The following is a 24,701-nucleotide window of genomic DNA, read 5'->3' on the forward strand; positions in this document are numbered from 1 at the left end:
ATAATGTTGGATTTACAGAAGAGACATTGCGTTGATTGGAATTAGGCTTAAATGTCATTGATGAATTTTAAATGTCTCACAATAATAGTGTAGCTGGCACGAGGCTTTGCGACAATGTAATCGTATCGATAACGTCAAAAATGATACGATCAAATTACTTTTCGAAAGCTTAAGAAGCGTGACAATTTTATTCCATACATATTATAAATATCATCGATTCAGAAGTTAAAAGACCAGGCAATACTAAAGATTATCAATTATCTAATGTCGTAATATAAACTCGTTTGTTTCTGAGAGGACATTAAAAATTTGATCGTTTCACCACGATACAAAGTGTCAAGAGTAAAAAAAATCCAACATGTTTACGCGTACCTAATAATCTTAAGCCAAGTCCGAGGTTATGTCCGAACACTGTCCTCTCAGAGACAAAACATAGTAAGCATCAACCATAGAGTTAATCTATGCCAAGTCAAGGTGGTCCCCGACCTCAGCTCATCCACAGGTGGTCGCCCCGCGCCCGCTTCGATCAACGCGAATCTTAAAGTGGAACGCTTATGTTTTTGGAGATACATTTAGATATATATCTTCGCGGGTATTATTTGTATAATGTGCTTCTGAGAAGGCATTTGAGTTTGAGTCAAAGATTATTCTTTGGAGATATATTTTCGCAGACGTTCATGTTATATAACTTGAAATAAATTTAAATAATGTGATGAAAATTTACTTGAGCGGAACTATAATAAGAATAATAAGAACTATAATATTTCAACATTTGCAGAACAAAAGGCGAAAGAAAAAATCTCTAAAGCTCTAGAACTGTTTGAGTGAAGCACATGGATATTAAACAATTCGATGTTCACATAGTTTTAGTAACATTCTCGAAGCCAATGTGAAAGCCCTGGTGCAGTATCTAAACCAACAGTAGTATTAAATAGATCCACATTCGTGCCTCCCTCCGAGGTACGCTAGTGCTAGATGCATTTGTTCGGTTCATCGTAGCATACTTTCGCTTATCATGATATTTGTGGCCAAATCAAAAGGCTCTTACGCCATTATAGCCGTTGTTTTGTATTCCGGCAATTAAGACCTAAGTGTCAGCCGCCATAAGGTCCCTTTTGATTTGGACGGCCACATTTACGCATAAATTTCTTAAGAACAACATTCAAAACATTTCATTTCACTTGCCGTGTAATATTTAAGTCGCTCGCCTTAGTGTTAATCACAAGGTAACTAACAAACCTAACCTACCAAAGTCTGTTAAAAAAAATCCTATAAAATACAATAATAAATAAATATAATAGGACAAATCACACAAATTGAGCTAGCCCCAAAGTAAGTTCTAGACTTGTGTTATGGGATAAAATATAGTATCGTTGAGTTAGTATCTCATAACCTCGATATGGTCTAGAACTTACTTAGGGGCTAGCTCAATCTGTGTGATTTGTCCTAATATATTTATTTATTTAGAATGAATTAATACTAAATGTAAATACAATAATCGATTAAATATTAAATTCATAGTAATAATAATTATATTAATTAAATTCAAATTGATTATCGTGTCTCATTATGTGAATGCATTTATACGTTATACACACAGGCTGCTACCCTTTTATGCGAAGTTCTTTTCGCAAATCCCAATTTGTTCCTGTAACCAGATCAGACACGCAAGTGGACGTAGCTACGGGTACACTGAGCAGTAAGCACTGACCTTGATCTGGTTTCTCAGTCTTGGTCGACGTCAGCCTCCTGTCGCTGACGACTGCGGTGTGCTGCTTCGGACTATTCCGCTTCGAGGAACTCCGCGACATCACCAGCGACTGGGGTATCTGTGGTGAGAAGACATGTCACTTGTCACTTGTTATCGAATCGAGTGTGTTATTGTTGATTGTGTGGTATTTTATTCAAGTCGCCTAAAAGCATCTGGGATTCTCGAATCTCTTGATGCGATCCAGTTCTGGACCTAAATCGATCTGCTTCGTAAATTATCTACTATACTATCAAGTTTATTTTTAAGATGATAAATTCAGTCACATTTCAGGTTCCAAAATTTTACTGCGCTCAAATCGTCACTCGTAAACTTATCAGCAAGTACTTAAGTACTTACGGAAAGTTGTAGGTAAGCTTGCCGATATCGCTTACTACCGCTGCCAGAATAGTCTTTGTTTTCACATTTTCTTCATAGTCGTATTCCTCATGGCTGAGGGTCGTAGTCATTACATGGAATGAAACACACGCAACAACTTTCTTGGCACTATTAATGGAGTGGTATGCCATTGCCTTCTCCATTTCACACACAAGTTAATAATAATCAACCAGTGTGCAGGTTTCCTCACGATGTTTTCCTTCACCGGAAGCAAGTGGTGGACGATGAAAACTACTATACATGAGTCAGACACACAGCCTCAGATTGGTATACAAACTCATGTGGCACGAATAGGATTCGAACCTGGGACCTTTCGATCCACAGGCGGGCGTCTTAACCATTACACCACCACCGCTTCCACATACATGATCGTTTTCACATACATGATATTGGAATATAGTCACAGTAAGCTAATGTGCAGTTGGCCTCACGATATTTTACTGGTTTTAACCCCGCATGAGCGGCAAAAAGGTAGGAAATAAAACGAAGAAGAATTTTCTTTTACCGATATAAAGTGGTGACTTATCAAAATTACTTTACATGAGCCATATTAGTATACAAATATATGTTTATTCATTTATTTATTATCATTATGTTGTATTGTCTGTATGTCTGTGCATGTGTACATCATCACTCACCAGCTTGTCAGACCTGTCCCCGGAAGGTAGCCTGGCGATGGTGACGTCGGCGCTGTCCTCGGGCGGCGGCGGCTGCTGGAGCCAATTGTATTCTCTCTTCTCTACGGGGACGCCGCGCCGCTCGTAGTCTTGCGCTTGCGTTCTATAAATACGTAATAAGTAATTTCCTATCGCGGGTTGACTGTGAGATACATGACATGGGAGAAGTCCGCCGTTGTACAGCGGATATTTTCATAGGAAGATATTTCCGAGGTGAGATAATTTCTCAAGCACGCTATCGCTAAGCAAGGGCTAGTTCCTGAAGCGTTGCGACTCCTGCGGCCGCGCTGTCATTCATGTAATCGAAAAGCTCTAGGAATGAGTTCTAATTCGTAAAATAACGAAACTATCAAGACCATTACAGCCCGCTTGCATTTCTGATACAATACAAATGGATCGATGTGGGCATCGCTACTGTTAAATAAAATTACTTTTCGTATTGACTTTAGAATGTAAATTACACGCGACAATAGAAATTAATCACAATAACCGACTCACCTTAAACTTTCATAACAGTCTAAACATACGACGGCGTAGTCGCCATTTTCTAATAATAATGAATTTTCAGTTCGCCTTTGCACTAAAAATGGGAATTCCTGAAACAATATGCAGTAGTTAATGTTTAACAAGACTTGATTGTTACATGAGAAATTTCCTAATCTATTACATGAAAAAAAAGAAGATTTTAATATATCAACATATAGCCATCGAAATGTAACAACAACACAGAAACACTGAACTATTGCTACATAAACATTCGCTAATCATGGTCTATCTAAGTCATTTGCGAAATATTAATGGTTGAGATGTCACGTTGACAACTCCTTGTGTCAATCAAAGTCATTGAAGGACGGCTGTCATTTCATTAAAAGTCGTTTTGGCGAACGATGTAGCCGTAACACACAAAAAAAATTTGAGGAATTAATTATCATAGGGGTGTCGCCGCCATCATATAGCAGTACCATTTCAGCAAAACAAAAGTAAATAAATATTTATAACAAAAAGTATTTTTATCGCTTATATTCAAGTAATTAAAATCTTTTATTTCCGAATAAGTGTATGTATCAAGACGTGTCAGACTGCGTGACAACAGCATTCGGTACACGGGTATAATATAACTTGGAATAACACATGGGGCACTTTTTATATCGACATTCCTACGGGAGCGAAGCCCTTGGGCGCAGCTAGTGATACCATATTATTTAGGTTACAAAATATAGTATCGTTGAGTCAGTATCCCATAACACAAGTCACAAGTCTTACTTTGGGGGCTAGCTCAATTTATGTGACATTCTACTTGGGGCAATAATACATTTTTGTGTGTATGTGTGTATGTATGTTTGTAACGCAAAAACTTTCGAATCATTGGTCCGATTTTGATGAAATTCAAAAGGTATGTAGGATATGCCAACAGAATTGTTAAGTTCGTGGGGCATCCGGTTCTATCATTTTTGAAATATTCACAATTTTGTAAAAATTTATTGTGTTCGCGAGGTCAAAGTTCGCGGCGAACAAGTAGTAATATTGATTTATGCAGTATGGTATCGTGTGTAATTAAGACAAATCACATATATGTCGATTAAAAAGTTTAATTTGTATGAAGTATTGGACGTACCCCAAATGTAGAAAATAGTATATGTATTATAAGCATAACTTAACGCTAATACTACACGCCTGTGAGGATAAACTGTTGAAACTGTTGTATTGTATGCGCCGTCTATACCTTGTACTACACAGTTACTGCAATAAAGATATTTGAGTTTACGTTTGTGTAGTGAAAGTGTGAGTGTGAGTTTGTGCAGTGAGAGTAAGTGAGTGAGCGAGAGAGGAGACAAGTCACCTTGATGGGCAGCGCGCGCACGCGCTTGCGGTAGGTCTTGATGCCGCAGAGGTGGCAGTGGTAGTCGTGCGTGTTGTACACGCGTCGCTCCGCCGGGTACGTGCCCAGCGACTCGTATCTGACGGGGCCACGTATTCTCATTAGATAATGTCATTCTGGTCATCAGCAATTCATTTAAGAACTTTGTTCCTGTCGGTGGAGCTCTTTCCATCTTAATCTGTCCTCAGCCATCGATTTCACACGGTATCCGGCGGGAATTCACCTTGACGGAACTCTTTGAGTGGTGCGCTATCGAGACCGTGACATGTTCCCGCTCGATTCAAGAATGTTTTCATCTAATCATTTTTCATATTAGTTTAAAAGGCATGAATAATAACATGTATAACAAAAACCATTTAAACATGTCAGGCATAACTTTAGGCGACTTCAATACAACTCTACGCCTGATAGATGAGCTATCACGTATCTATCCCTTATGATAAACACCATATAATAAAATCTTAAATATGACACTAGTGTTAGCAATAAAACAATCAATAAGAAGAAATGAAAATTCCAATCAAAACGCAATAAATACACAGTAAATCAAACGAAGCAAAAACAAGCAAAATTTTTCTGACAAAAGTTGTGTGACGATACGCGGGGCTGAGGCAGACGAGTGGGATAAGCGGTTCCGACATGATTCGATACCCTATTAAATGTAATCTATTAGGAGTACGTACCGCCGCCACTGGCTCAGCAGCGAGTGGTAACAGAAGGTGCAGACTAGAGCCGAGCCGTTGTCTCGCAACTGCTCCGCGTTCGGGTGACTCTGGGGACCAAATTCATTAATTGTTATTATGTTATCACTAGCTTTTTCCCGCTGTTTTTTCCGGTATGGAATACATAATTAACCCCTAATTATCCCTGTACGGGTGGAATTATCAAGTCATATCATGTACCTAACATTAAAAATGGCGAAGTTTCATACAAACTTGCACCCCCGATTTCACCCACTTAGATTGATTTTTGAGATAAAAACTACCCTATATTGAACTCCATAACTTTTCTAACGTTACACTGAAATTCCCAACAAAATCGGATAAGCCATTCCGAAGATTACCCTGAACAAACAGGCGGACTTAGACATTTAAATTTTATTTATTTGTATGACGATGTGTGTGTGTGATGTACGTGATGATATTCTCACCTGGTGAGTCAGTAAACAAGGGAAGTACGGCGCGTTGCCCTGTGGCTGTCCATAGAGTATCCGCGCCAGCGTGAAGTCCGAATGTAATCCACATAGAAAACAATATATTGACGTACACGCTGCAACAAGAAACACATATGTATGAAACCACATTTTGGTACGAACATGATGATGGCGTGTGCTGTGCTCCCGTCTTAGAATAGGGCCACTCCATAAATATCGATCTCCTCCCAGGGATAGCGATTAAGAGACACATAGCCGTGACAACCAAATGCATTGGAAGGTTGACGTCAAGCAGGCAGGCAACCAGTTTTGAATTTTTAATATTTCAAGCCTTATTTTTGAGGTTGTCCTCGGAGAGGAGAGAGACGATGAAGACGTAAGTTTTTAATGATTTGTCATTAAAAACTTGCCTCAAATTTAAATTTAAAATTCAAAATTCTTTATTCAATATAGGATGATATACATCACTTATTGACGTCAAAAAAATTACTTAAACTAAGTCTACCGCTGACTTCCAGAGCGCAGGTGAGGAAGAAGCGGCGCAACAAACTTCACCGCGGCCAAAGACGATAATTAACAAATCTAGGTCTTACACATTCTTCCCTATTTCAATTAGTCATCAAAAGTAATGTGTATTAAATAAATTAAGTAAATTTTTGTCTGTTCAATCTTAGTAAGAGTTATAGATACATTGGTGTGACCAGTGGGACATTGTTACTTCAATCCGTTGAGGCATCTGCTCCAAAATGGAGTTGCAACATAATTACAAAGCAAGTTGAACAAAAGCTTGTAAAAACTCACCATTATTACTAGCAACAGTTCTATCGGAGGTGGTGGAGGGAGGCGTGGGGATTACTCTGTCGCCGTTCACTGACGAGTTGGACGGCAGAGGCGATGGGATATTATACCTGGAAAACGAGATAATAAATATACTGCGTCTAAGCAATTACTTTGAATTTTAAAGGCGCTGGTACACAACCCGTTCACTAGCGCATCACGTTTTTATAAAAATCGTGAAAAATAAAAAAAATATATTTTCACAGATTCTGTAACATTAGATGATGACTTTTATTACAGAGTTAATATTTAGTGTAGCCTAATCTGTTTAAATACTTTTTATTTGCTAAAAAAATAAAAGAAATTGATTAAAATGTGATGTTACGCTAGTGTGAGGTTACATAGCGTCATAGATATTAATAAAAGTCGTATGTAGTAAATAACAAATACAGTAATAATAGGTCATATCAGAAGTTTCGTAGCAGATGAAATCGTCGTAGCAGATGAAAAAGTCGTAGCAGATAAAATCGTTGTAGCACTGACCTTCTATGTTCTAAGGGCACCCTCTCGGCGTCCATGAGCTCCCACTGGCGAGCGAGATGGCGCACGCAGCGCGAGCACGCCAGCACGCGGCCGCCGCGCGCGCCCGCGCCCCCGGCGCCCCCAGCGCCCCCGGCGCCCCCAGCGCCCCCCGACGCTAGGCACGGAAAATGCATCGCGTGCGAGTTCATGTACTCCGCTGTGGTGGACAGCCATTCCATTGATTGCTGTGGGAATAGACCTGCGCAGACGTAGCACCTGGGAACAAGATAATAGATATAAAAATAAAATCAGTCTACGCCAAACCCGTGTTACATTACCCGGCGATGGACTTACCTATATAAACCCATGCCGTTCTCGCCGGAGACGATCTGGCTGGGACTGCTGGCTAATGCATTCGATGGCCTTTTATTTGACTGACTCGAACTAGTGCTCTTCATGTCGTAGGGTTTAAACCTGCGACAACAAAAAATTATATTATTTTATTTTACCATAGCTAGTTACAACATAAAGTAGCTTTTGTGAGGTGGCCCAGCCCAGCACACCACATATTCAGCAATGACCTTCAATATATAGTTATAGATGATAGTAGTAGATAGTAACTACCACGAATTCTATTGAGGGATGCTGATGTTTTCCTAATAATTTTGAATTCCTCACTGCTGGCCTTTCTTATAGATAAAGAGTATGAGCCATGACCCAACATGTCATCCAACACAAAGGAATAATAATAATACCGCTCACCGAATATTATTAGAATGTGAGTTATTGTGCGCGGGGTTGGGTTCTCCATTTTCGCCGTAGGCCGGATACTTGAGGGGTATGCTTTTGTAACACGACGCGCAGATCTGCACCATTCCTGTAGCACAATCAAAAATTAAGGAATTAGGACTACTTCTAGAATTTAGAATTACGACATGAACTGTTTATATTGAGTGACCTTTTATTTTACAATTTAGTTATACTGATTTTAAATTTATGGACTCTGTGACTGTATCTCACAAAAATATGTACTTAGTCTTAAAATTATAGCCAACGTCATACAAAAATAGGTAATACTAATGGCTGTGACATCTTGTAGACTCGGCTGTGGAGAGTAGCTCAACTTCTGTTGGCAAAGCAGATCAAGGGAGTACTAACCTTGAGGACTAATAGGGCTGGCATCCTGATGGGGCTTCAGCGTCGTGATGAACGGGTAGTAGGGCTCCCTTTCGGGATTGGGACAGCAATAGACCAGTCTCAATTGTGAGCTGGGGGCGCTGACTCCGCAGACGTAGCAGACGAAGGAGGCGGTGGAGGGGGGCGCCGGGGGCTGGCTGGCGGGCCGCTCCAGCGAGGGCGAGTGCGTGTGCGCGGCCAGAGACTTGTCGCCGGAGCTGGCCAGGCTCAGCGGCGACGGCGGCAGCAGCGACGGCGGCCGCGTGCGCAGTGTGTACACGCGCTCGTTCGCGGGGACTCCGCGCATCTGTCGACAAAATGGTATAGCACGTGTTGACTTTGAAAATACAAAATAAACTAGAAAACACCGGCGGCGTCGAGAGTTTTAAAATTTTTAGGACTATCAATAACAGATCGGTCAAGTTGCTGTTATCGGCGACAATAGCGCCGTGTCTGGGGTACTTCTTGCGGCGTGCGGACTTTGCACGACAACAATCTACTGACACATCTTGCTACTATTCTATGTCCATCATGGTAGGTTTTATGATTGTCAACTTAATTTATTATTTAATGGACTTTCCTAAAATACGCACTATAAATTTATTTAACTTACTAAACTTACTTTGGGGCTAGCTCAATCTGTGTGATTTGTCCTAATATATTTATTTATTTATTTATTTATTTCACAATTATTAGACCAATAAAAATATACAGCTATCTGTCCGATAAATTGTGTAGATCACTAATATCACTATAGATAGTCAAGATAATGATTTACTATTTATTTAGTCTGTATCTTTTGATAAAGATAAAAACATTTGTACATTATATTTAGATAATATTTTATATATTACATATATCGGGTATTAAATCCTGATTATCGTTATCTTACGGCTTGTTATCGTGAAGAAACGTATGGTTTTCAGCAGTGGCGTGTCATGTGACCACACCAGCTTCTTTGGAAGATATTCCATTGAGAAGCGAGTTTCAAAGCGTCCTATGAAAATATATTTTACATCGAGAAAGCGAAAGCTAACAGCGAGCAGTCCACTAATTTGATGTCAATGGAAAATATATCTACAGCGGACGCTATAAAACTCACTTTTCAATTCGCGTTTTCTTTCCGGATTGTAGTGCGGTCGAGGTACCTTAATTAATTTTCTTGCTAATTTCAGTTCATACATCAGTTCAATTAATGTCACCTAATAAAGTATTATATAATCTGTCTCTAAAGGCATTAGGCGACCCGCATGCTATTATGGCTTAAATGCGGCCATATAGCGTTAGTAGTCTAATTAACAATTAATTGAAAATTGACTGTCTACATGAGACATTGAATTTTCTTTTTTTGAAATGAATGTTTTGTTTTTTTTTTTTTAATTAATGAATTTTTTTTTTCTTTTTTTCATGCCGTCCGATCAGTAGGTCGGACCACGTGGCCAGAGTGCAAATTATGATGTGGAAGGAAATAGTAGTTCATATTGATTTTTGTTAAACTATGATTGATTGAATTCTGTCGCATCCATGCTCACAGAGTACATGCGATATACGACACCACACTATTGTACATATTTTCCACACCGACTAATCCGCGATAGGAACCGGCTGAAACCCGGGGATACGAGTTATCTGGCGTTAGCTTGATTAGATAGCGTTAGATAGACTCATCAATATTGCATATGTGTAACTAAATAAATGCCATAAAAATATGCAATTTTATACAACGACTGTAACGCTGCATATAACAATATTTGCGTAAAATTCTTTCTTTTGCAATTAATAACTTGACTGCAAGAATTCCCTTTCCGGGACAAGTCAGTCTTTGTACGGTACTTGTCTCGCCGAGTTTTTTTGTATCTATTCTATGTGCAATAAAAAGTTTAGAAATAAACAAATCTTACTTTTACATACTAATAATTATAATGAAATGAAGATCGTCACGTATTTATTATTATCTTATACTCTCAGATTAGATTCAGCATTCACAAATTCTTGCCCACTATTCTTAGACTTGAAGCATCAGCAAAAACCCTCAATCCTTTACTACACTATCATTCATGTCCCTACCGTCCGCGCGCCGCGACCCTCCGGTCCGGGGTTATCGGCGGCACCAGGTCGAGTGTCAGCGATAGAGATACATGTCCAATATGTTTTGTATGTTGTCTAACGATATTGTCAAAGTCGCAGACGAAGAATCCGCTAAGGATGGAAGAGACCTGTGCTGGAGACTTGGCTGTGATGATGATTTGATGGTCGATTCAGCAGAAATCCTGAATCCGTTCACTATCATTCAGTCATAGCGTCCAGGCCCAGGGAAAATCGGATGACATGTCTCGATCACAGTAAGTATTAGTATACTTACTGTGATCGAGATATTATACTACTTGATCAAACATACCAAGTAAAGACAGTCCCTTGCAAGATCTTATAGACCAAATTATTTTTGTTGTATTATCCTTCTGAATTTTAGCTGAGGGGTATACAACTGAAGTAAGTACATCTGAATTGTGTCGTACAAGGAGTTATATTGCCGTGAACGTTTCTAAAAATAAATCACACAGATTAAGCATCAAAGTTGACTTATTGAATGTAAAGCCAGTTTTAGAGCCCCCTAAAACAACTGCCCGGGTCCTCGGCCATACAAGTCCATGTGCTGGCTTGACCCCAGGGTCCGCCTGGGTTATCTCCTCTCCGGGCCAGAGGTCTCAGCGCGCGATAGCCTGTGTTTTCTAAATAGCGTACACAAACAACGATTAGTGTATCGGTTTGATTGTACGCACTATGATTATATGACCTCTGCTCGGTCGCTTCATAATGTTGGACGTGTTAGCACCGGCGAACATGTTGTGGGACACGTAGGTTATTAACTTAACACACAGAATGTTGTACATAATATAGGCCAGATAATCTTTATATATTCTCTTGCGTTACCGAGTGATTGACTGACTGACTGACAGACAACGCACAGCCGAAACTGTGCGTTGTACTCAATTTTAGTGTCTAAGTTCCGAGGACAGTGTAGGGGAGCACTAAGAAGCGATTTCCTGAAATTCCCACGGGAAACAGATTTTTACTCACATACGAAGTTGTGGGCAAAAGCTGATACGTAATCAATAGTTTAACCATTTTGGAACTATTGATGGTACTGGTGACACAATTAAGCTATAACATATTAAAGAGGACGAGAAATGACATGAAGGACCATATAGAGTAAGAGTGGCGTCGTTCAGAAATGGCTCAACAACTCCAACGATAAGAACCTTGTTCATAAATTATCGGATCTCTCTGTCTAACCGGGAACTTGTAACATGCATAATCTCGAGCACCTTGAAGTAATTAGAAAATTATTTTTTTAGTAATGAAGATTTACTTGGAGTAATCAAAATGTCCATATTTGCCTATTTCTGATGCAAACTGGTTATGGTTAAACAAATAGGATGTCTTAGAAAATTTGATCGACTTCAAATGACGTACCAACTGTGACGATGGATTTGTGTTATTACAAGCTGAATTTCAGGCATTACTACTAATAATTTAGCCGAGTGTAGAAAAGATCTTAAAATAATCAAGCATATAAAATCAAGAAAAAATATATAATTACGTAAATAAATGATAAAATGTGAATATAAAACTAATATAATGTTGAAACAAAAAACGATGATTGATATATTTTTTTGTTAATGTTTATCAAAACTTTACTAAAGAATCAAAATAATTACATGATTTAAAAAATATATAAATTCAAAGACAAGATCACACTGACGACAATAAAAGCTTGTGTCAAAATATTTTTGTAAGAAACTTTTGCGATGAACTGCAAAAAAAATATTGTCCACTCACTTTTTCGATATACGGCGGTAACATTCAGAGGCGCGTGTAAAAGCGTTAGGAAACCTGTTGCAAATTCTCACATTTCACACGATTTTGCCTTTCAAGTAAGATTACTTATTAACACTCGATAAACTTGATGTCACACCCAGAGATGAACATTGTTAGACGATAATTGGACATTTCTGAAACGCCGTGATATAACCCTATTGGGACCCCCTAGATTGAAAATCTTATGTTAGCAGTGGTTAAAACGTCAGTCTGTGAAAGCTACAAGTTCGATTCCTACTCAATTCTTGAGTTTGTGTGCCAGTCTGATGTGTGTTCATGTGTTTGATCAACCATTAGTTTCTGGTAAAAGAAAACTGATGATGAGGAATCTTACACTCTAGTTGATGATTTATCAGCTAGTGTGTGAAATGGTATGAATAATATAGAACATTTAAATGAATTTGTTATATTATTCAGATGATCTAGATTTATAGTTATAGAAATCTACAACTAATCAAAATCAAAATCGCAAGTACAGGAAAGATGTAGCCGCGCAACATACTTCACCGCAGCCTTCTCTCCAAAGACACAGACTTTTCTCCTAAAATGACAACTTCCTAAAACGACATCATATTCAAACGACAACTTCAAGCAAAGCCTGAAAGAAGACGTTTTGAGTAAAATGCAATTCTGGCCTACCCACTGCCCATTCATGGCCACGCCTATCCGCTAAAGATAGTATATTGACATATCAAAATATTGACCGTTGAGTTTGAATATTAGCTTGTTTAGCAATAAGGAAAATTTATTCAATGACTCATTATATAAAGGAGGTTTAGATAAATGTGAGCTGTAAAAATAGTACAATATTGTAAGCCACCTGACCGCAAACGGCTTATTCATATAATATCAAATTTCATAGAAGTTGATTTTGTAGTTTTTAGACACGTATGTCGCGGCCGGAAGCGTGGTCGAAATACCTTCTGACTTGTACAGACGGCTGCAGAAGAAGACATACACCGAGGAGGAGATGGCAGGATGATATCGACAAGTTATTACCTAAATTGCGAGGGTTTACAATAGAAAGAGATGAGTGGAAGAAATAGGGGGAGACCTTTGCCCAGCAGTACGAGTAAGACAACATTCAGAGGTCAAATAAAGAAATATATTAAAGATTTAGAAGGATGTGTGACTCGGAAATTAGACCTTCACTTTATACTTTTTTACTATTTTTTATTATATATATATATTTTTAATTATTATATTCATCAAAGCTACAAAATACTCCAACGGAACTATAAGTCTGCTTTACCATCATATAAATACTAGGATTTCGAAACGACCACTGCTGAGTTTGAAACTCAAACTAGTTTCTTTTAGCATTTCTTCTCACGACCAATACTGTTTAAATAAACAGTTCTGGTCTTGATAGGGACCAGCACTATTTAAATAAATTTCTTTCGAAAATGACCTTGATCTTCGCAAAGTTTGGAGGTTACTGGAATAATGAGTAAATCAATTGATGTGATAACTAGAGATTAACAAAATACGGCAACTTATCAACGAATTGTTTTAAAATATGAATGTCTGCAATTTTCCATGCCAAAATGTTTTGATAGCCTCTCACTTATTGATTGTACCCATTATAAAAACATCTTCCAGCATATTTTATAAACAACACATGGATGGACATGATAAAACTATAGAGTAAGCGTTTAAGTAAATGCATTATCATTGAGTTACGGATACTTAAAAGATATTTATATATTACTAGCTGCGTCTCGGGGCTTCGCTCCCGTGGGAATTTCGAGAAATGTACCATGTGTTATTCTAGGTTATATTCTATCCGTGTACCAAATTTTATAACAATCCGTGTAGTAAATTCTGCTCGAAAAATAACAAACAAACACACATACACACTTACATCCTCACGCGTTTATAATATTAGTATAGGATATATTTAAGAAAAAATATTTTCTATGAACAGACAGTCGACAAGAATTTTATTATATTTACACAGGCAAATAGGCATGCGGCCCACCTGATGGTAAGTGGTCACCACAGCCTAAGGAAAATGCAACACCAGGGGTGTCACACGCGCGTGTCCTAGGATCTTTCACCACAGTAACACTGCCTCTCTCGCCCTTCAAACCGGAACACAAAAATGCAAGCACTGCTATTATATATTGCTTATGGCGGCTGATATAGATGAGGATGAGGTACTCATGCAGATGACCCTTGTGCCAAGGTCTACCTCCGGTAAACAAGTGCGGCTACATCTAGATTTAGCCGGATAGACCGTAAAGTTGTGCACCGTAAAGGTCAAACGGGGATGATAAAGGCGTAAATCTAAGTCCACTCTGATATAAAGCGGTTTAGACATAATCAACAATAACCGGCTGCATCTAGATGTAACCGGTGTAAAACCTATATAGATGTAGTCGCATTTCGGGATTTAGGCGTAACATATACATTGGTGATAAAAAGACGAACACATCCTTGTCGCAATTAGTTTGTTGACTTCAAACAGATAACATCTAGATAACACATAATCAGATTATTACATTAAAATAAACAGTCGAATAACTCCACTAATCTTGGCCGATATACCTAATAACTTAGCCTTAATTGATAGCTTATCTTTAACTTAATGATTTATATTATATCGTTAAGAAATATTTAATTAACTATCGAAAATATCAACATTTTAAAAATATGGAACGCTTCAAAGATGATCTTTCTACAGCCCTATTATACATGGACGACTAGGCAATATGAATGGAGTGGTCCCTCTATGGACCTTAAATGAAGTTGGGCTGGATGAGGTGACGACAGCTAAGTTATTGACTGATTGACGGCCTAGAAACTGTAACCAAAACATCGGTCATCCGAAAGCAAGATGTGTCAACAGACATAAGAAATTTTGTGGATCGAAACTGGTTTCGTAAGGCACAAGACCGAGAAGGATGGCGTTCATTATAAGGGAGGCCTATTCCCAGCAGTGGGATAAAGACGGCTGTCATGTGGCCTGTCAGATAGAAACTATAATCACAATTAACTAACACAAAAATATATGAGAAACGAGATTTATAACTATTTAATATAAAAATTTACGTGAAAAAGTGCCTGTGAAGGTCTAATTTCTGAATAAATGATATTAATTTGAATTAGGTTTCCTCACGAAGATTGCCTTCAAGGCGTGTTCTATTGATCGACTGTACATTCATCAGTCAGATTGCTATAGTCGGGCTTGCCACCAAGTAAAAGCGGGCTTATTTTTTATTTAGAAATAGAAATGACAAGCAAACTCATCGCATATGAGAAGCTTCCCCAATTTATAGCTGTTTCTCTTTTGCAATCTGAGGGAAGAAAAACATCGGACAGATCCCTCGCTTTCCAAGATTGTTTCCAAGGATTGACTGCAGAGAATGTCTTATGTCATCAAGTCCACCTATAGTTTACTTTTATGTTGTACAATAAACTTTAAATGAATAAAATGAGACATCACAATAGTAGATTGAGAAATCATTGAGACGCTATTTCGACTTAACGCCGGCACAATCGACACAGCACGCATGAAACAGCGGCCAGTATTTTTCTTCATTACTCACTGGCCGATAAGGCCGGTCCACTATCTGGGATCACCGTTTATCGGCTGCTCGAGGTCACTGCTCTTCAGAGGTCGAGTTCAGATAAACGTCGATATTTACAAACTATAATAATGTTTCCAGCGCTGTCTGTGACGAAATGACCACGTGACCGTTGATAGTACTAGTGATATCGGATACATTGTTTTATTAAATGAAATAAATTTATTTGCAGGCAAACATGGTAGATAAACATGACAAAATTATGTCTAGATTTAACGGAACAAGCGTATTGCACCAACAGTTGGCATGCAAATGTTCAAGGTCAACCATTACATGTGTTTAACCCCTTCCACACGACCCAATTCCAAGACCTTTATGTGGAAAGAAACACAGACAACTACTTCTTTGGCAATATTAATGGAAAGGTTTGCAATTGTCACATCATTTACCAAACATGAATTGTGCATATATCTATACTATTATTATAAAGAGGTAACCGTTTGAGTTTGTATGTTTGAGGCGGGTAATGTCCGAAATTTCCGAACCGATTTCAAAAATAATTTCACCATTAGAAAGGTACATTATCCAAGATTGTTATATGCTATATTTTATCTCAATATTCCCACGGGAGTAAAGCCCTGGGCAACATCTATTTTAGATAAAATTATCATTACGATACCCGATGACATATCGAAAACGGACAGCAATCTGACAGATATGTAATCATAAGCCCAAGAAGATACCGGTGCTAACTGATAGATAAGATACCATGCCTGATTTGCTCAAGTCAAAGTTTGATAATTTAAGATTTGACGACTAATAAAATTTAATAATTGACGTCACGTGTGTGAACACAGGACCCCAACACCCTAGAATAGGACAATTCCATATCTTTCCATGGATAGCATTCCTGAGGAACTAACGAGTAGGTATTCTTAGTTCTAAGTTTTTTTTTTTACGTCAATTAATGATTTATATCATCCTAGGTTGAATAACGAATTTTTAATATGAATTTCAGGAAATCCCAAAAATTGCTTCGTACAATGTCAAAAAAGTTTACAAAGATAAACATGGATAATATTTCACCTATAAAGTTCTAATACCTACTAGGTATATTTTTTAGTCTTCTTATTGAGATAATTTCAAAAAAGAAGTATCTTCTAGTATGAACAGTATAAATATATTTAAATTCCACGCATAGTTACAAGTGTTACAATGTTAAATTTAAATTATTCGAGGTCGAACATTGTCTGCGCATGACCTGCGCTTGTAAAATATGCTAAAACAAAAAAAAACAATGAGGTAGGTCGTGATCTCATCAGGAACATGTGTCAATAGAAACGCGTTAATTTAAAATTCGCAAATATATTTAATGGATAAAGCTTGTATTTGTTGTGCATTCCTTGTTCTGTGAACGCAATGTGTTGTAAAATATACAAAATAGATAGATATACAAATGAAAAAAAAAACTCATGGAATTGGTAAATTTTAAAACACCGTCATGGCGCATGCTGAGTTGATACATTTTCGTGGCTTTGTTGTTACATATAATTTATTTTATGCTACAAGAAGAAATATATTTCTTTTCTAAAATAGAAAAAGGATCAGGTGTGGATGATAATATTGAGAGTAATAGAAAATCTAGTATCTAGTCATCACGTACATGAGTATTTGAAAGTCTTTCTTTAAGAAAAAAATCCTGTCAAAAAAAAATCACAGAAATAACGGCAATGCTTTCAAATATAGGTATAACGAAATTAAAATGACATATTTTTGGACTCGTCCAAACAAACGCTCGATATTAAATGTCGAACGTGAGGTTACGTCGTTGTATTCGCAAATAAACGATTGACGTTTTATTTGTTCGACAAATGGACAAGTGTCTTAAACATTGCGTTTAAAGAGATTGCTTCTTATCTGTGATGAAGTAAACTCTTAGTTTAAAGTTAGAAAATTGTATTTTCTTTTTTTGCTCGGTATATTTCGAGTACATAGTTTTTAAAGAAACCAACTTTGAATTATCGTAAAATAATCCAGCCACATTGTTTCAATTCCCAAATTTACCTATTATATCCATTATATCTACATGTTGCGTATTGTATACAATCCATTGACCTTGTCATCTACCCTAAGCCAAATCACGGCTTCAAGACAGCCAACGGACACGAGTGTTATAATCTAACATATAATCTAACAAAAACTGGAAATCAAGAACTACTTCTTCTTACAGCGTGTCGACTCGGGTAAATTTGTGTGGAACCAATACGAAGTCACTGATATAGCATTATCTGTGGCGCTATATAGGTCCATCATTGTGCAGGTGGGGCTCGCAGGGCGGCGACAGTAAGTGAGCCATGGTTTGGAGAGAGGCACCATATTTTCAGGCGGTTCAGAACTGTAATCCTACCTGGACATCGCTTCTTTGCTATCGGCCAACTAACGTCACGAACTTGCTATAAATTTCTCAGATTTTCTCCCAAACATTGACCAATCGACAGCAACAAACAATGAATATACAACTTGAATACATAATAACGTAACATTTTGAGGACTCGATATCATTTCATGGAATTGTAACGTGATAATAATCTATCGTGACGAAATGCACGTCAAAGAAAACCTTCAAAGTACATTTATAGTTAAAAATTGTACAGCTGTGCGAGTCTTCTTGTTTGTTATAGTATATTGTATAGCAAACATTTAAAAACACAAATAACTTACATGTTGAAATTTTTTTTAAGAGTCGAATAGAATTTTATTGCTGTTAATGTTAATACGGACTTCAGTGTGTTTATAAGAAAAATCATTGCGTAAAATAATAACAGTTTTCTGAAGGCAGTGGCAGGTGATCCGTATGCACCTGTGTTGAGACGTCTTTATCCCAGATAGTGACAAACTCAGTCCAAGCTAATGGATCATTTGAGCACTGCCATCTGTCACGCAGGTTCTTAATAAACTATTTCCCAATGTTAAATCGTGGCATTATGTTAAGATACTAACATAGGTATTTAAAGCCTTTTGTAATACTAATACTAAATTGATCAAAGTTTGACGGAAATAGTTTCATGTCAAATCATCATAAAAAAGATGATTAAAACAAAATCATCTGCCGCGTCTCTCCGTCTGTTCGCCATAAACTCAAAAACCACTGAACAAATTTTCATGCTGTTTTCACCAATAGTTAGTGTGATTCCTGATGAAGGTTTAGGTGTATAATTTATTATGTTTTTACCCGAGCGAAGGCGGGACGGGGAGCAAATACAATAATAATTTTTGAGCACACGCACAAAATAAACGCGGGCGTACTCGTGGGCAAATGATGGTATATAAAGAAACTAAACACACGTAAGGAAGAAGGAGAATATAAGATGGCGGCAATTGAGTCCGATGACGTTATATGTTCAGGTGACAGTATTGTGCGATAACAAATAGTATATGACGCACGCGCACTGTTTGCATAGGTGTCTGCCGTGTGTTTGAGAAGCTTATGGTTAGTACGACTTCAAAAACCATGGGTGTTGAACTGCTGATGCGTTCGATAGATACATCTATTTCTAATCTTCGTATGTTCACTCTTGCATTCGGGACTGTGACGCCGCGATGCCCGGGTTCAGCGAGTGAAAAAATAAACTTTCAATTTTGAAGTTTGGTTTGATTCGTGATTTTACAACCTGCCTGACGCCAACAGTCTTTGTCTTTGTAGGTTGTCTTTTAAATATAGTATAACTAAAAACCACTTTAAAACACAATCACATTTTACATTTATTTATTTATTCTTTAACAATATACAATTGCCTCGAAATTTATCATTTGACCTTGAAGTTTTTGTATTTCTCAATATAATGAAGGCAGAAAGGTACCATCTATTATTGATGTCAATCACATCTACTACACAGGGCCTGCCTACATCAGTCTCCAGTCTTCCCCTATCTATTCTCTCATAATACACTATGATTATGACTAATATTATATTTATACTAATATTATAAATGCGAAAGGGCCACGCTTTCACGAATAAACTGCTCTTGATGAAATTTGGAATAGATTTGGTTGATGACCCCCAGTCGATTACTGCCCACCGCGGGCAAAGCTGCGGCAGCAATTAGTGCTTAATAACTGTGAGATTTTATGGAAAAACAATCTGTTTACTTCTTAACTTTCAGTAAAATTTTATTATATTAACCCTCAAAACTCGCTAAACTATGCTACAAGCTCCAACGACTGCTTATCCATTTACGTTTGTGATTAATACTCTAATAACAATTACACTTTTAGGTTAAAAACTACCATCGTAATTTTTTCTAGATATTTTAACTATAACTAGATCGTAACTGTTTCTAGATTTTTAACCATTAGATTATTAATAAATTAGCTTCAAGTAAACTTTGAAATAGCGAAGGATTTACCAGTTCTGTTTGTGTATTTATTTATATATTGAATAGGTTTTTTGCACCGACATCAGCGAAGTCTATCATCCATTAGCGACCTGCGACTTCCAACAAAATGTTGTGAAATATATGAAATTAACACTAAATCAATTGTGTCGTCATACGCGTGATTACTGTAAATAGACCACGTGACCGGCGCCGAGGGGGGCGTGGCTCCCCTCGGACCGGCCTCCGGAGGCGGCAAATGATGTCCGAGCACAGATTTATGTGAAGATAGAGATAGCAGCTTTGCAAAATCCTAACTATCCTAACTGTATGAAGAGACGTTTACGTTAGGAGAAATAGACTGATCGGGAAACCGATGGAGGATAAAGATTATTTATTTACAAAAAATTGAGTACACATAATTAAATGTGGTGTTAAAAACTTAATTATTATTAATCCTATATGTTTCACGTAAACCATAAAGTTACCTACGATCTATCTACTCAACAAATCTTCCTGAAATTTTGTATGCACGTTGTTCGGACATAGAATGCAATTCGTCCCTCATTCCGAAAAACTAACTCTTTAACTAACAAACTTCATACATGTGCTAGGACACGATATATGAGGTGCCTAACATAAAGCTGTGGATCAGAGACGTCGCCGCACGGACACTAGGGCGCTAACATCAAAGCAAGTGTTTGGGTAACCTAGATTATAAACACCAGCACTATAAAATAACATAGCGGCATTCAAGCAAAATCATGTTTTATTTTATTCAGCATCCGCAGAAATATGAATGAATTTATAGGAGGAAGTGAGAAAACCAAATAATAGCCGACATAATTCATCTTAATTATATAACTCAAGTTAACAAAAGAGTTAAATGAATGAAGACTCAATTTTTCTTTTGAAATTCTAGCATATAACTTGTCAAAATGAGGAAATATTTATTATTCGTTTCTGAGGTTCCAGTGTGTTAGTGTATTTTGGTGGCGTGTTATTGGTCTTCACAAATCTGAATCGACACGCCAAGAAGTGTAAAACCACAATTAACTTCAATTAACTATTTCAAAATTCCTAAAAGTTTATCTACACTTTGAAATCCAAAATTTTGCTTTAACGCATTTTATATACATATGATAATCACTCGCGTAGCTTCGCCTAAATTTTAATCTATCACGTCCACAAAGCTAATAATAGTATTTCCTGCATTTCAAACACAAGCAACACAGCAAGAATCGTGGACACCGCGTGTTTGATAAGATAAAAAACAAGTACAAATAGTGCGGCGAATTAGTGCAAAAATGATAACGTCCACGAGTGAACAGATGGCACGCACGTCAGATCTGAGCATAGATTGGAAAACCCCCATTGTTAAGTTTCATAAGGATTTTTATCCAATAATTCTTTACGTCACTTGATAAGGTTTATACTTTGTTTTTTTTTTAGGTATTTTTTGTTAGAACTGTTGTCACAGTAACGAAGGACTCGTATCGTTATTATGGGATAGCGCAGCAAGCAGTGGTCGGTAAGCAGTGGGACATACCACCTACAGACTAGATAAAAAAAAGACAAATGAAAATCGCACCTTACTAAAGACTGAACCAATCTAAGGACACGTAGCTTGCATGTATTATGCATAGTATCGTTCACATAACACTAGAAAACGTACCAATATCACAAGACGTACACCAGACAGACAGACGTACATTTTGACTAACTGGTGAGACCTTACGTACGGAACACTGTTCAACAGTGATTAAACCCTAACATACTTTAATATACACACAAGGCATATTCTCCACCTGTGCATTACTTCGATATTCAAACTAATGCAATATCAGTTGAGTTTATTCAGTTGTTTCCAGTTCTCAACTTTAATCATTACTATTAACCCCTTATCATCATCATATACATAAGAAGTTCGAATGGCACTTTAGCTATGTACTCTATTACATCATCTTTTTAGGAAATGTTTTCTGTTATGAGCTGCACTTATTTACGTTCTTGATTAAATAGTAGTTAAGTCTTAATAGATTCGGTTATAATGTTGATAAGATTAGTACAATTATTTCGTAAGTAAATCTTTTGCGCTTCACGATAAAATTGCCTTTCACGCTATCAACAATGAGACACACTTTATATAAAATGATAAATGCATGTTCTGACCAATATGTGACTAAACAAATATGTACCTTAAAGTCGAGAGGTGAAGGTTCCTCTTTCCCGCACATACGCGCCAACATCCCATCACTTTTGCAATCCAAATTAAGGGTAACACAAGCACTGGTAATAATTCAGCTCTATTCCAATTCAAGAATCACTTATTCACGAAGAAATTTCATAAAAACTTTCCACTATTGTGAAAATTCTCAAATTCATCAACACTCACATCATTTTACATTGATTAACAAATCACTACAATTTTAGCTAGCTTGGATTCGCGTAGCGGTTATCATCAGATAAGGGTGGCACAAAGACGTACAGACGCACGAATCAACCGCACGCGACTGAACGGCGTATAATACACAATAACGAAGCGATAGCGATTCTGGGTCAACCGGCATTTCACTCGGTAATCTTTTCGTCAAACAATTTGTTCAAATCTCGACATTTGTTTACATAGATGACATGATTGTGAAAGTTGACAAACATTATAAGCGACGCGTTGGTTCCGCTCGTCTTTAGAATTTATTTCTTGTTTGAGGTCACGGATTTTACGTTGTATTTTATTCTTGTGTTAAGTGGGTGTTAAATTTACAGTTATGTTAATTTGAGTATTTAAAATTTCGACCTTTGAATTATGGAAAACATATTTCCAAAGCTACGGATGTGAATTACTTCATCATTAACATATAAAGAAATTAAATATTGTTACCGTGGGAATATTTTGATTTGTCTATCAATCAAAATGCCTATAATGCGTCCACCAAAAATATATTTTCGCAAAGAAAAGAGAAATGAACATACTGGACACATTAACAGAATTTCTATTTCATTTCTTGACTTCGTAACTTAGATAAATCAGAATAAAACAAAACCAATTTGGTATAAAAATTTAAACTATTCAAAATTATTAGTTACAAATGTTGGCCGAATAACAATTACTTAATTTGTCATAATAATGGAACTAAAAAATCATAAATATCAGGTCGAACAAACATGTGTTTGTATATACAGATATGGAAAAATAGAGGGATATTCCCAAATTAAATGAGGAACTATCACAAATACAAATATTTTTGTATTGAACATTGACAAACATCGTGATAAATCTAATGATGTAAACATGACTGATGATATTTCCTATATATACAAATAGACAGGCTAAACAAACGTATATTGATAAATGTTACGCTTCCATTACTGTGCATTAAGGACGATTCCTTCATGTATATTGTTACATCACTTTCACAAGATCATTTTAATATCTTATTGCAAGTCATATCTCGTTTCATTCATCATTGCCAATTAGCAAAAATAATTTATGAAATTCGTTATTTAAGAATTTTTATTTACGACTGTGCTGACACAGGAGGCAGATTTTATTCAAGTGGCCTAAAGGTATCTGACATGACTTTTACAACCTCGATACGATGTATCTTGTGTACCCTGCGTGTCGTACCCCCTGCATGAGGCTCTATATGACGACTACAGACAACACTACATCTTACTAATCTTCACAAATACTCTTTGTGCACAAATGCATATATTCCAAAACACGCATAAAAAAAAGTTCAAATTAATCTCAAATTCTTTCTCTGTAACTTTGAGAAATATAGTTCTCTAACAACATTCGCCGATTCGGCACGCTAAGTATATTATGATGATGAAGAAGAAGAAAAAGAATAATAAGAGGACGAATAATTTATATATTTCTATTCTATGTGAGGTGAGGATCTATAATTGGCTTCGGTATAACTATTTTTTCTTGCTGTTGGTCTAACATTCTACTTGGGGCAAAAATACATTTTTTGTATGTATGTATGTCTTTATGTATGTATATTTGTAACACGATAACTTTCGAACCGTTGGTCCGATTTTGATGAAATTTAAATGGTATGCGGGATCTGCCAATGGAATTTTTAAGTTCGTGGGGCATCAAAATCGGTTAAGTGATTTATGAAATATTCACAATTTTGTAAAAAAAAAATGTATTCGCGAGGTCTACGTTCGCGGCGAACAACTAGTAAAATAAAATACAAAACAATATAGAAGATAGTGCAGACTCACGTGGTAGGTGTTCCACTGGTGCAGCAGATGGTGGTGGCAGGCGGCGCACGCGCGCACCGTGCCCTGCGCGTCCTTGGGGCGCGAGCGCGGCGGCCGCGGGTGCTGCTCGCCGAAGATCGGGAAGTACGGCTGCTTGTTCTGCGAGTGTGACTAATTATAATAAATGTACAGGGTTACTGCTATCTAACGCATAAACATCCAAAGGCGCATAAGGTACATAGAGACTAACGACGACGACTAAAGATCTTTTGTTCCACGACTTTTGTCTAAACGTAATAAATACAAAAAAAAAATGCTTTTTTTTTTAGTTTTAATGTCATTTCTAAAAAACGTTAACTCTATATTCAATATAT

At 37.1% G+C, this 24,701-nt stretch overlaps 1 protein-coding gene across 4 annotated transcripts in view; it reads right to left on the bottom strand.

Annotated features, from left to right (window-relative positions):
• The window catches only part of LOC128679573 (uncharacterized), a 141,969-nt gene that overhangs the window by 69,427 nt on the left and 47,841 nt on the right, over positions 1–24,701 (bottom strand). For 3 of the 4 annotated variants that reach the window (XM_053761904.1, XM_053761906.1, XM_053761903.1), the window contains exons 7-18: positions 24,349–24,486; positions 8,313–8,637; positions 7,917–8,031; positions 7,509–7,628; positions 7,176–7,430; positions 6,657–6,763; positions 5,853–5,971; positions 5,386–5,474; positions 4,664–4,781; positions 3,322–3,419; positions 2,785–2,926; positions 1,712–1,829 (exon numbers count right to left, since the gene is read on the bottom strand). In XM_053761904.1, coding sequence (XP_053617879.1) covers positions 1,712–1,829; positions 2,785–2,926; positions 3,322–3,419; positions 4,664–4,781; positions 5,386–5,474; positions 5,853–5,971; positions 6,657–6,763; positions 7,176–7,430; positions 7,509–7,628; positions 7,917–8,031; positions 8,313–8,637; positions 24,349–24,486 — 1,744 coding nt within the window. Of the gene's footprint in view, positions 1–1,711; positions 1,830–2,784; positions 2,927–3,321; positions 3,420–4,663; positions 4,782–5,385; positions 5,475–5,852; positions 5,972–6,656; positions 6,764–7,175; positions 7,431–7,508; positions 7,629–7,916; positions 8,032–8,312; positions 8,638–22,310; positions 22,668–24,348; positions 24,487–24,701 lie in introns of those variants that run through there. The other variant, XM_053761907.2, reaches the window with a different exon arrangement.

This window comes from Plodia interpunctella, chromosome 22, assembly GCF_027563975.2.
Source record: "Plodia interpunctella isolate USDA-ARS_2022_Savannah chromosome 22, ilPloInte3.2, whole genome shotgun sequence".
In the NCBI taxonomy this organism is placed as follows: domain Eukaryota; kingdom Metazoa; phylum Arthropoda; class Insecta; order Lepidoptera; family Pyralidae; genus Plodia; species Plodia interpunctella.